The sequence below is a fragment of the Gymnoscopelus braueri genome, assembly GCF_963280865.1.
Source record: "Gymnoscopelus braueri genome assembly, chromosome: 6".
Taxonomy (NCBI): domain Eukaryota; kingdom Metazoa; phylum Chordata; class Actinopteri; order Myctophiformes; family Myctophidae; genus Gymnoscopelus; species Gymnoscopelus braueri.
The window spans coordinates 16,157,682-16,170,487 of record NC_137607.1 but is presented as its reverse complement, the minus strand read 5'-3'; the positions used below and the strand labels follow the sequence as shown (position 1 = coordinate 16,170,487).

The 12,806-nt window shown below is 41.5% G+C and overlaps 1 protein-coding gene across 2 annotated transcripts; it reads right to left on the bottom strand.

Annotated features, from left to right (window-relative positions):
- Positions 1–204: 204 nt before the first annotated feature.
- Positions 205–11,709, bottom strand: LOC308087596 (methylcrotonoyl-CoA carboxylase beta chain, mitochondrial-like). Of its 2 annotated transcripts, none has more exons than XM_080431560.1 (13): positions 11,632–11,709; positions 10,685–10,786; positions 9,765–9,938; positions 8,525–8,721; positions 8,055–8,233; positions 7,280–7,360; positions 6,962–7,140; positions 5,786–5,987; positions 5,156–5,247; positions 4,050–4,206; positions 1,855–1,977; positions 1,416–1,646; positions 205–626 (listed from the first exon to the last, which is right to left on the bottom strand). In XM_080431560.1, the coding sequence occupies exons 1-13, from the start codon at positions 11,649–11,651 to the stop codon at positions 540–542; spliced, it is 1,824 nt and encodes a 607-aa protein (XP_080287686.1). In that variant the 5' UTR covers positions 11,652–11,709; the 3' UTR covers positions 205–539. The 2 variants fall into 2 exon arrangements, with proteins under 2 accessions (XP_080287686.1, XP_080287687.1); XM_080431561.1 differs by having other exon boundaries at positions 9,765–9,935.
- Between the last annotated feature and the right edge of the window lie 1,097 nt (positions 11,710–12,806).

The window sequence follows — 12,806 nt, the reverse complement described above, 5'->3', positions numbered from 1 at the left end:
CAGCCCAAAACGAGGTAGTCATTGGTTTCTGTGGACAAAACCCCACAAAAAGGCACCAAGCGTATGATTCCTGGAAGTAATGGATGTGGTGCAAAGTCAACCAAAACAAAATAGGCAATAACTGGCCACGAAGCAAGAAATGAATGGAAATTAATGAGATCATTGAGTGCAAGACTGAAATAATGAAATGTTACATTTCTGTGAAAGGATCTGTTACAAGTCAAATACCTTCTCATCATTCTTCAGTGATTCATTCCACTTTAAAAAATAAAAAATAGTGGAGAGAGAGACATACAGGGCACATTAGTGTTGATTTTGCAAAATAATAATAGTAAAATAACATGTATTTCCGAATTTGTTTCACTTCACAGCAGTAGGGTTACACCACATCCTGTGTATTAGTATACTGTTATATAAAATAAATAACAAATCAGGCAGATACCATCCTCTTCCAACAGGCGTTCGAACCATTCGTGCTTGACGAGAAATGATCCATGATAGACGTTTCTAGCCTGTGGATGAAAAGGAGTAGGAGGGTTCTAGAAGCGAAGTAGTGGAGTTCGCAGCCTCTCTATGGACAGCTGATACTGCTGCTGTTTGATGATATCCAGGCAGTCTCTGAGAACCTACAGACAGAGGGGTGGACATATAGACGAGCATAAACAAAACGGAAAGAACACAGAGAGATAGACGGACAGGCAGACAACATAAAGGCAACAAGATACTGTATAGCCACATCAGTACTAGTTTCCAAGTCTCGAGTCTGTTTCAGTGTGTGTGTGTGTGTGTGTGTGTGTGTGTGTGTGTGTGTGTGTGTGTGTGTGTGTGTGTGTGTGTGTGTGTGTGTGTGTGTGTGTGCTAGTAAATGCATCACTACAGCATAACAGCAGAAAGGCAGGAGGATGTTTTGTACATAGTAGTTATAAAGTACTATATCCTTCATGTACTTTCATATTTAATGTGCAGTGGTGTAAAGTAACTAAGTACATTTACTCAAGTACTGTACTTAAGTACAATTTTGAGGTACTTTTACTTTACTGGAGTATTTCCAATTGTCTATACTTTTACTTCTACTCCACTACACCTCAGAGGCAAATATTGTACTTTTACTCCACTACAATTATTTGAAAACTTTAGTTACTAGTTACTTTGCAGATTATTACATTATAAAACATACATTAACCACTTTAGCCCTATTTTATATACCGACGCGTTGTGAGCTTGTAGATCTGCTATTTTTCAAACATTTTAGTACTTTTACTTTCGGTACTTTTTAAATTCTGGACTTTTACTTGTAACCGAGTACTTCTACATTGCAGTACTGATACTTTCACTAAAGTAAAACATTTGAGTACTTTTTCCATAGAGTGGCATAGAGTGAAGAGATATATAAGTGTATAATCGTTCTACATTACCTTCCTGGTGTCCTGAGGCAGAATGACTCCGTCGTCCCAGAGTCGACCAGAGGAGAAGAACGCTGAGCTTTCCTTCTCCAGTCGTCTGTTCAACTCAAGCTCCTTCTTCGCCTGTTGTTCCTCTTCCTCTGTGCCAGGGGGCAGCAGCGAGTCACAATGACCCGGGGCCACCATAGACACTCTGGCATTGGGCCACAGGAACAAGAAGTTGGGGTCAAACGCTCGCCCGCACTGGAGAAAGACAGGCAGTGGGATTCAACTTCAGGCCGAACAAAGTTGAACTTTGGTAGAACCTTGGGTTGCAACCTGTGCATGATATAAGTCCAGAAATCTGTCTGGCATTAAAGAGCCTATGTGGAATGCACCCTAACCATTAGGTTAACTAGTGGCGCCAAGTCCAGATATTGTCGATCGTACTTATTTTGTTGGTGCCACTCACCATGGCATAACTGTCAGCACCGTGGCACCCTCCAATCACTATGGTGATTTTGGGGACAGAGGCGCACGCCACTGCCGACATCATTGAACCTTGTGCCTTAAGACGGTTGCTGTTGATTTCTGCCTGAAGGACACACACACGGACACACACACACACACGCGCGAGCACACACACACACACAAACACACACACACACACACACACACACACACACACACACACACACACACACACACACACACACACACACACACACACATTAAAGGGCCATTTCACCCCTGGAAGAAGTTTTCGGTCTTTTAATGAAGTTTAGGAGTCAAGAAACAAGATCCTGGGTTTTTTTTGTGAATAATCTGTGTTTTTAGATATCTAGTAATCTTCGCAATATTCGTGACGTTATTTGCATCATGAGAGATTGGTCTCATTCCTTTCCGCACTACATGTCTCGGCGTGTCTCAGTCAGACCATCTCAAAAGACAGCCCCAATGGGGTGTCCGTAACACTTTGTTCAACCTTCTTTCGCCACTCGGCCACTCCCATTAGCTGCGGCCAGCGGCCCTTGCAGAGTGAGGCATTACTTTACCTGAGTTATCTTCTGATAGTTGTACTTGAATGTTGACATGAAATAATAATCCTGTGTAGTGTTTCATAAGCGCAAGCTTGAAAAAAAAAATACAGCGTGGAGTAGCAGCGCTGGTAAACAAACACCGTCACGAAAGGCTAGGATCATAATACCAAGGATGTGACAGTGATGTCAATACTATGCGACACGGAAGTGAAACTGCATGAAGATACTTATATGTCCCAGTGATATGACATCACTAACGAATCCTTGGACATAATATGTAACTAGATGAACGTTTGCGAGGACAGCCAGTGTTGCCAGATATTGTGAGAGAAATAAGCAGCCAGGTCTATGAAAACAAGCCCAAAAGAAAAATAACTATGCCAAGAGCACTTTACCTAGACATGGGATATTATATATTTGAAAATTGCTGATCTACAAGCTCACAACGCTTCGCAACCCATTGTGAGCTTGTAGATCTGCTATTTACAAAAAGATCTTGAGGGGGAAAAAGTCCAAAATGTGGATTTTTTGCAAAATATTTTTATTTGCTTTTCAAAATGTGGAATATTTTTGACACATATTTGTTAGGGGCTCCCTGCCACAAATTATAATTTCAGATGGGGGTCTGTGGAAAAATACATGAACATGTTTGAGAACCACTGGTTTAAACAGCAATCAAAACATTTGGAAACAAGCCCAAATATCAACTACATTTTAGAAAGAAGCCGCTTATAATAAGCAGACATGGCGACACTGGCATGCTGTTTGGATGTTATTGTTGGAGATCACACCCACATGGAACCTCCCCTGCCACAAGGCACCAAAGCATTCTGGGAGTTGAAGTTATAGGCAGTGATACGCTGTGGTCCCCCCTGTGGTCCCCCCTGTGGTCACCCCTGGAACTTCTTCCAGGGGTGAAATGCTCCTTTAAGGTCACATTTTAAATTAAACACAAATCTGTAGAAGAGACATTTCTGCTGCAATGACCGCAAAACTCAGTCAGACATCAATGTTATTGTATTTGTTAAGCCAATTTACTTACATTTTATTGGAAGATTTCCCGACTTTCTAAACATATGAACACCGAGTAACAGACCTGCTACAAAATGGCATTATGCTAGATTTATAGCCCTCAACATTATCCCTTGCTGGTTGTGCTGTGTGTCTTTTTGAGACAGTATAATACCTGTGGTTGGTGTAGATCAATGGTTTTCAACCCTTTTCATATCAAGGTCCATTATTTATTCGGCATGTGAGCCACAGACCACCGTTTGATGAGATTTAGACTCTCACACCCAAAACCTAGAATATTTTGTTATCGTTGGATAAGGTTTTGTCCACATTTCCATGCTGTATTGATGTTGGTACCATAGGAGAGATAACATGCAAACGTTGATCAAAATAACAATTCTTTAATTAAGTAATGCAGATGTTTAACAATAATGTAACCCATGAGAGTGTCATTTTACACTCTTAAGAGTTAAAGATCTATAAGGGTCCATTTGGTTACAACTCTTCCCATCATTTAGCTGGGGACCACCTGGAACCCCCTCAAGGACCACTGGTGGTCCCCGGACCACCAGGTTGAGAACCATGGTATGGGTGCTGTGTTGAGACAGAATAATACCTGAGGTGTAGAGAGAGTGAGCCCTGGTGTGGGTGCCGTGTTCTGCAGGAAGATAAGAGGGATGTCTCTCTGGTCGCACAGCTGGACAAAATGGCAGCCCTTCAGGCATGCCTGGTTCGACAGCTCCCCGTTACTTGCCACTATGCCCACCTGGTGGCTAGCACAGCACATATGGTACACACACATACATTTAGCACACACAAGTATAAGTACAAGTATACACACATGTACACAACACAGACACAATCAAATTGCAATTATTGTGTGACCAAAGACCATTACCACAGTTGCTGTGGGTATCGAGGGATCAAGGGGACATTTTAAGTTAACTGGCCGTTAACCCAGTCAGTTAAGGTTTGGATTGGTTGCTGACATCAGTATGATAATCTGATTAGTAGTTAAGTCGGATGGCGGCTTCCTAATCTCATTAGGGTGTGGGTGGGTGGTCACTGGTTTTGTAGGTGTGGGCCAGGGTAGGACTGCAGCCTTCATCCAAGGTTTTACAGGCTGTTTACAGGGTCCAGTGAGGTTCATAACATAAGCTGATTTCATTCTAAAGCCTATACAGGATAGTCTGTTACTACACATTACCAAATGAGTCCTCTTTATTGTCTTGCAATCTTTTCCACCATAGATAAGACTCTGTCTAGTCCCTGTGTGTCAGTAAATCCATGTCACAAATTGATGTGCATGACACCAGTTTCACAGAGACAAATTATTGTTAATTGCTTGTTGTTTTGCTTCCAATTTATTCATATAGATTTTTACCATTTATCAGACAAATCATTAGCATAACTTATTATCTCAAGGTGTAAATACAGAAGAATAAATAATAACGAAAGACGTCAAAGTCAACGTCAAAGCACAAACAAAGTTAGTGTGTGTACATGTTTACCTATTTGTGTCTATGTACTGTATGTGTGCATTCCTGGAGTGTGTGTGTGTGTGTGTGTGTGTGTGTGTGTGTGTGTGTGTGTGTGTGTGTGTGTGTGTGTGTGTGTGTGTGTGTGTGTGTGTGTGTGTGTGTGTGTGTGTGTGTGTGTGTGTGTGTGTGTGTGTGTGTGTGTGTGTGTGTGTGTGTGTGTATGTGGTTGTGTGTCCTTTACCCATGTATTTTAGCGAAGCCAGTCACCAGTGTGGTTCCGTAGCGAGCTTTAAACTCTTGGAATCGACTCCCGTCCGTCAGCCGGCTTACTACCTGGACGGACAGAAACAATAACACGTCATCATCACTGTACAGGCAAGTGGGGAGATGATGAGACGCATTGTGAGCTTGTAAATCTGCTATTTTCAAACGATTGTTCATACAATTTGAACTTGTGAAATGGGACATTCTGCACAATGAGTACTTTTACTTTTGGCACTTTAAGTATATTTTGATGCCGATACTTTTGTACTTTTACTCAAGTACATTTTGAAAAATGTACTTCTACTTGTAACAGAGTATATCTACATTCCAGTATTGATACTTTTACTTAAGTAAAGACATTTAGTACTTTTTCCACCACTGAGTGAAAGGAGTAAAGTCTGTCTGTGGGTTTTATAAATATTGAACCACAGTGGAAAGTATTAACAACAGCTTTGAGACTAAAGAATAACTACACTGGATCTATTGGAACACAGGTTCTTTTTTCCATTTTCTGAAAAGTAATCGTTTTGGACCAGACAGCAACATTATGCAACAACCTTTTTCACCAGCCAGACACATGTATTCTCTGTAGTGTGTTATAATGTACCATTTTCACATCCATGCTATGGTTATAGTTTAGAGGAGCCAGTCCCATCAGCTCTTCTGAACTATTAACAGGCTCCTCCTTCCTTAGCGACTCCTCCTCCTCCTCCTCAGGGAGCTCGTAGTTGAGGGTGGATATGATGTTTCTGGTGTACTCATACGCCTCCTTCTCTTCCCAGGCAAAATGGTCCACACAACCACTCACCCTGAAACACAGAGACAAGGCGATAAGACAGACAGGCTTTTTCAAAAGATGCATCTGGATGTCATAAGGTCTTTAAAAGTCCAGATGCATCTTTTGAAAAGCCAAGCATACAATAAACAACCATCAGACATCAGTTGATTGTTTATCGCAATCAAGTGTGTTTTATTGCAATGGTTCAGGTCTTCCATTATCAGAGGAAATCACATCAATTCTGCCCTCCATAGGTTAAAAAAGGTTGTGCACCATCACCATGTCGTTACATTGACAAACTGGTTTGTGGAGCTTGCACTACATTTAAAATAGGGCTTCAGCCTCAGTGGGAAGCAGCCTTTTGAACCAAACTATGACAGAGGACCGGCCCGGACCGCTACCCGGGCACCCACGCAATGTAGACTGACAGCGTGTCGCGGGTTCGAGTCCTGATCCCGACGGCCTTTTCTGCATGACATTTCCTGTCAGCCTACTATCCTATGAATAATAAAAGGCATAAAAGCCCCAAAATAAATCTTTAAAAAAAAACAATAACTACTACAGAGGACCAATCAAATTGGTAAACAGAGACAGGTCTGTTTTGCCACTGCTATATGGACTCATTATTACACTTTACTGGATGAACGTAAACACATTCCTTTGCCTTCTCGGCTCATCATGTGACCAGGGGGGCTCGCTGGGTTCCTTAACCACTTTTAACCTGCCGTTCTCTATTTTTGGGCATATCATTATTGGTGGACATTGTCCGAAATTGTCAATAAAAGCAAAAATCTACAAGATCAACAAGCTTGCGTGAGCTTGCAGTTTGACTATTTTCACTGTTTGCCGTACAACAACGTATATAGGGGTAAAGTGGTTAAGCAAGGCAAGTCTGACGCATTCCTCATAATGCATTTTTTTGTTCAAGCTAAAACTGAGTATTTTGTTCTTTAAGGTGTTTTTTTTAAATATTGTATTATTATATCTTATTATTGACCTACTTACTCAGCATGAAGTGTGGCTCCTCCTAGGTCCTCAGGTGTGACTTCCTCCCCGGTAGCAGCCTTGACGAGAGGTGGCCCACCCAGGAATATGGTCCCTATCCGGTGGACCATAACGGTCTCCTCAGCCATGGTGGGGATGTAAGCTCCACCGGCTGTGCATGACCCGCACACTACTGCCACCTGCAGGACACAGTGAGAATAGTCACTAGCAGTGCCTGAACAGCTTTATGTGTACACTAAGCACTTTAGGCCTGTATCACACAACTATGCTGTGTTTGCTGTGCTGTTGTAGCATCCTACATTATTGTTATTATTTTACCTGAGGGATCTTCATGCCAGACAAGATGGCCTCGTTGTAGAACGTCCTCCCTCCCTGGTTCTTGTCGGGGAAGATCTCTGACTGGACACACAGACACACAAGTAGAATTCATTGAAAAGATTGCCAGTATGAATCAAACTCAAGCTGTAGATAACTACAAATGTATATCAATTGAACCATGCAGAAAAGAGTGGATATCTAAATGGAATTTGATGAGATGTTTGATATTTGTAACTCTGAGAGTTTACAAATGTTATTATCAAAAGTTTAAATAGAGGCGTAACCTAGGGCTGGTAAACGAATATTCGATATTTGAATATTATTCGAATATTGTATAAAAAAATATATATAAATATATATATATATAGACAATACAAATAACAATGTATCAAGTTATAAAAACTAACAAGATATATGTTTTATTGGATCCGAGCACTTGATACATTGTTTTTTGTATTGTTCCTGTCAAATAAACATAAAAAAACAATATTATTATATATATGTTTGTATAATAATAATAATAATATTCGAATATATTTGAATATCTGCAAATTTTTAAGACCAATATTCGAATATCATTTCTGAGGAAAGTTACCAGACCTAGGCTGGTAATCCAGCCTGACAGCGTGTTGCGGGTTCGACTCCCGATACCGATGACCTTTGCTGCGTGTTTGTGTGTGTGTGTGTGTGTGTGTGTGTGTGTGTGTGTGTGTGTGTGTGTGTGTGTGTGTGTGTGTGTGTGTGTGTGTGTGTGTGTGTGTGTGTGTGTGTGTACCTGGAGTGGTAAGAAGGCCCCTCCAGAGTCGACCAGGTAGACGCAGGGGAGTCGGTTCTGCATTGCCACATCCTGTGCCCGCAGCTGCTTCTTCACTGTGATTGGATAAGCCGTGCCACCTTTCACTGTGGCATCATTGGCAATGAAGACACACCACAGACCATTGATCCTGCCTATGCCTGGACACACACACACACACACACACACACACACACACACACACACACACACACACACACACACACACACACACACACACACACACACACACACACACACACACACACACACACACACACACACACACACACACACACACACACACACACACTTACTTTGAGGCAGTCCATATACTGTATTTGGCTACACACTCCCTTAACCCCATGGCTGGTTGTGATTCCCAAACACTGTATTTTTATTTAGCTTGTCGGTTGGTACTGTATGTATATCATCAGTAGTGGGTTACTGACCAGTCAGACAGCCAGCTGAAGGGATGTCTCCATAGGGCAGTCCCAGACCGGCGAACGGAGACAGCTCCAGGTAGTCTTCATCGTCCAACAGGAGGCGGAGGCGCTCCTTGACCAGCAGCTTCTTGTTTCTCTGAGTGTGTCTCACTATGGCACTTTCCCCACCGCCTTTCTGGATTTGCTCCCTTAACTCCACGTACCTGTGCGTGGGTATTTGAGAGAGAGACAGAGAGAGAGAGAGAGAGAGAGAGAGAGAGAGACAGACACAGAGAGAGAGACAGAGACAGAGACAGAGAGACAGAGAGACAGAGAGACAGAGAGACAGAGAGAGAGAGAGAGAGAGAGAGAGAGAGACAGACACAGAGAGAGAGACAGAGACAGAGACAGAGAGACAGAGAGAGAGAGAGAGAACAGTAAAATCCTCAGTGGTAATTTATCCAATTGGTTAGAGTGCACTCTCAGAGTTTAAAGGGATAGTTCACCCCCCAAATGACTTTTTTTTTCTCTATGGATTAGTCACCCCATGGAGACTTGAATGCATGGATATTGTTTTGTTTTTGTCGCATTCCTAAGCCAATAATTTGATGAACGGCAGCGGTTCCGGTAGGAGACACAAAGAGTCTCCTTTGTGTCTCCTACCGGAACCGCTGCCTACCGGTCCTCTGGTCATCTTATTATTGGCTTAGGAATGCGAAACAAAAACTAAAACATATCCATTAATTCAAGTCTCCATGGGGTGACTAATCCATAGAAAAAAAGTATTTTTTTGGGGTGAACTATCCCTTTAATCAACGTTGAAGATTTTACGGCGTAATAACAAAATGACAACATGATAACAGTCATCATATATTTCAAGGGCTTAACTATTGGCCTGCAACACTTGAAAGGATTCAAGCCAATTACTATACATTAGTGCTCTCCTACTTACTGTCACTATTCATGTTTCCCAGTGTAGTAGACTGCCCTCCGCTGTTGACATGTTCTGCTAAGTTTACACCAGGCTACTGTTATATCCAATTATCCATGGTTACTATTTGAACTAGAAAGTTAACTTAACCTATGTTAGCTTGGCACTGCCAGTTGGTACATGAAACCGGTCATACTGTATATCCCACAGAAGGTTCAGGGATGTGAATTTTTGATAAACTGGGGCTAAATCAGCATGTTTATGAAAAAAAGAACCGAGTAGAAAAAATTAGAATAATATACAGCATAAAACAGAGCTGGGAGGGACAGAACGTACTTGTTTTGGCAGGCAATACTGTTTCGGAGGTTAGCTTCATAGACATGTTGCTGTATAGGCTGGAGGGGTTGTTCCAGCACTGGGAAGGCACTGGGCAGAGCTCTCCCTCTCTTCCTCCTGGCTACAGAGCCCATAGAGCGGACCACACACTGGCCCTGCCCTTGACCTAACCTGCTTCATAGAGGGGAACACAAAAAAAGAAGCAATGTCATTATGTCACCAGCACAGATGTAACAATATGTATTAACCCATTAAGACCGGGAACGCATCTGTGTCATTTTAAGATTTGAGCTAAAAAAGCATTATTTTACACTTTGGCTATTAAAAAATAGCAGATGTAAGCTCATAGTGCGGCACCGAGTGCCGCACTATGAGCTTATAGATCTGCTATTTTGGAAAAATTATGAAAAGCTTCAGCTTCAGGTCTTAATAGGTTAAGCATAACTGGACTATAATATAGAATATGAAACTTCTGTTTTACTCTAGTGCGTCTCCTGCATGGTGAGTGTGGTTTGCCACTTAAGATGCTCCAATGATTGCCAGACAAAAACAGATTCTGCCAGTATATAAGACTCCAGGTATGTAGTTTTCTTTGCGTGTATTTCACTTACTAGCATTATTGTCATCACTCATCGTAAAAACCATTTCACCCTGGTTTGATATTGAAAAATTAACAGACTTTCTCCATGAGTGGTAAATGTCTGGTTAATGTCTATTTTATTTTAACCTGAATAAGAGGAGCTGGGACAGGGATGCCCTGTCGAGCTGGGCAGGGTGGGCAGTCTGGGGACAGGTGGAATGGACGTAGTGCTTTTTTTAATGCTGATGTTTCCAGAGCTATTTCAACCTTTTGTACACACACACACACACACACACGCACGCACGCACGCACGCACGCACGCACGCGCGCACACACTTACCAATTTTGCGTTTGGTCTCTTGTGATTCTTTCCCTCCATGATAGAGGCTGACAGTGAGGCGATAGCAAGGCAGGACACACTCTCCCTCTGCTGCATAGATTCCTGACAGGGAGAGGCATAGACAGGTGGTTATGGTAGGTATTCATTAATGGGCATGGCTGATACATGTATGCTATCATAGGTAAGGCTCAGTTTGTATGTAGTGTTACACGAAGTCAAAAGACATAAAAGAAAGTGGTGTCCAAATATATTATGATCACAACACGTGCAGAGGCAATGCAGGCAAGCATGTATGCACAGGCAGTGGTGTAAAGTAACAAAGTACATTTACTCAAGTACTCGCGACACATCGAGACGCATTGTGAGCTTGTAGATCTGCTATTTTCATTTTAGATTAGATTTTAGATTAGGTCGACTCTTAGATTTTTTTATACATTTGAAAGCTTGTGAAATGGGACATTATGCATAAGGAGTACCTTCTACTTTTGATTCTTTAAGTACATTTTGATACCAATACCTTTGTACATTTACTCAAGTAAAACAATGTATTCAGGACATTTACTTGTAACTGAGTATTCCTACGTAGCAGTATTGATACTTTTACTTAAGTACAAAATGTGAGTACTTTTCCCACCACTGTGACAGGTCATGTGGGGTAACTGTCACCAGGGCTCACTTGACTATATATATGAAAATGTTAAAGTGAACAGATTATTACAGTCCTATTGATGCAAACTAAATGCAGAAGCTGATGTTACAGCTACTTTATACACCAACTTGTTTGCCTATAATTACAACCATGGCTCAAAACAGCATAATGTAAAGAAAGTAAATCTATGCCAAAGGTCATGAGGATTTTAAAGGCGAGTGTATACGTTCCAGTGAAATAAAAGCGATCATTACATAAGTGCATGACTGTGTAATAACATACGTGTAATAGCTCTTACCTTGATATGCAGCTGTACATGGCAGTGATCTTTAAGAACTGCACGAATAGGAAATTCACAACAACACAAAACACTACATATCAGTGTTGCCAGGTTTTGCGAGAGAAACAAGCATCCACGTCTATGAAAGCAAGCCCAAAAAAAGAAGCAACTATGGTGCGACTATGGCACTTTGAACATTGGCTATTTGAAAATATATTTTAGATCTGCTATTTATTTATTTTTTAACTTTAAGTCATTTTAAAAATGTTGAATATTTTGTGTGTGTGTGTGTGTGTGTGTGTGTGTGTGTGTGTGTGTGTGTGTGTGTGTGTGTGTGTGTGTGTGTGTGTGTGTGTGTGTGTGTGTGTGTGTGTGTGTGTGTGTGTGTGTGTGTCCAGACTAGTGCCCACCCTGCCCAGCTCAACAGGGTATCCCTGTTCCAGCTCCTCTTATTCAGGTTGAAATAAAAGAGACATTAACCAGACATTTTATACCACTCATGGAGAAAGTCTGTTATTCTTTTTGCGTTTGGTGTTAATATCAGACCAGGGTGAAAGTTCTTACGATGAGTGATGACAATAATGCTAGTGAAATACAGGGAACTACCAATATTTACAAGCAACTTTACAGAAAAACAAGCCCAAAGTCACTTATAATACGCGGACATGGCAACACTGCTACATATTCAATAGGTGTCACACCGAATACTGCCGGTACGGAAACAACGGTGGGCGTAGAAGTTCCATCCACCACAGAACTGTAGAGAGAGGTTTTCGCCACTAGAGGGGGGTGTTCACTAATTAACGGGTCCGTCTTCTTTTCGGGAGTTGGTCGAGTTGACGGTTCAAGGGAAAATATCAATTTGCCAAGAAAAGGGATTATTTCAAACGATTAAAATTGTTCTGATTTGAAAGAATCAGAGGCAACCTTATCCATTCTGCAGAAACAAATTATCCAGTTATGTATCTCTACAAACACCTTTTCGAGAGACACTTGTGCCAGACTTAAATTAGGCTATAGATATTTTATGTTCTAATGTAAAAGTCACAAGTATATATTTTAACATTTCATTGAAAATACTTTCATATCGGAGTTGTCCCAGAAAGTGCAATTTATCATATTAATTTAGATAACAATTTCGTTTCCCTCCTTTTGATTTGGGGGGCCTTTAAGAGTTTCAGCCTCAGGGGTCA

Excerpts from the sequence above, each read along its gene's own strand:
- LOC308087596 (XM_080431560.1), bottom strand. The coding sequence starts at position 11,651 with ATGTACAGCTGCATATCAAG. Across the intron at positions 9,939-10,684 it reads AGAGACCAAACGCAAAATTG|CAGGTTAGGTCAAGGGCAGG; the intron begins GTAAGTGTGTGC and ends CCCTCTATGAAG. Across the intron at positions 5,988-6,961 it reads GGAGCCACACTTCATGCTGA|GGTGAGTGGTTGTGTGGACC; the intron begins GTAAGTAGGTCA and ends TCTGTGTTTCAG.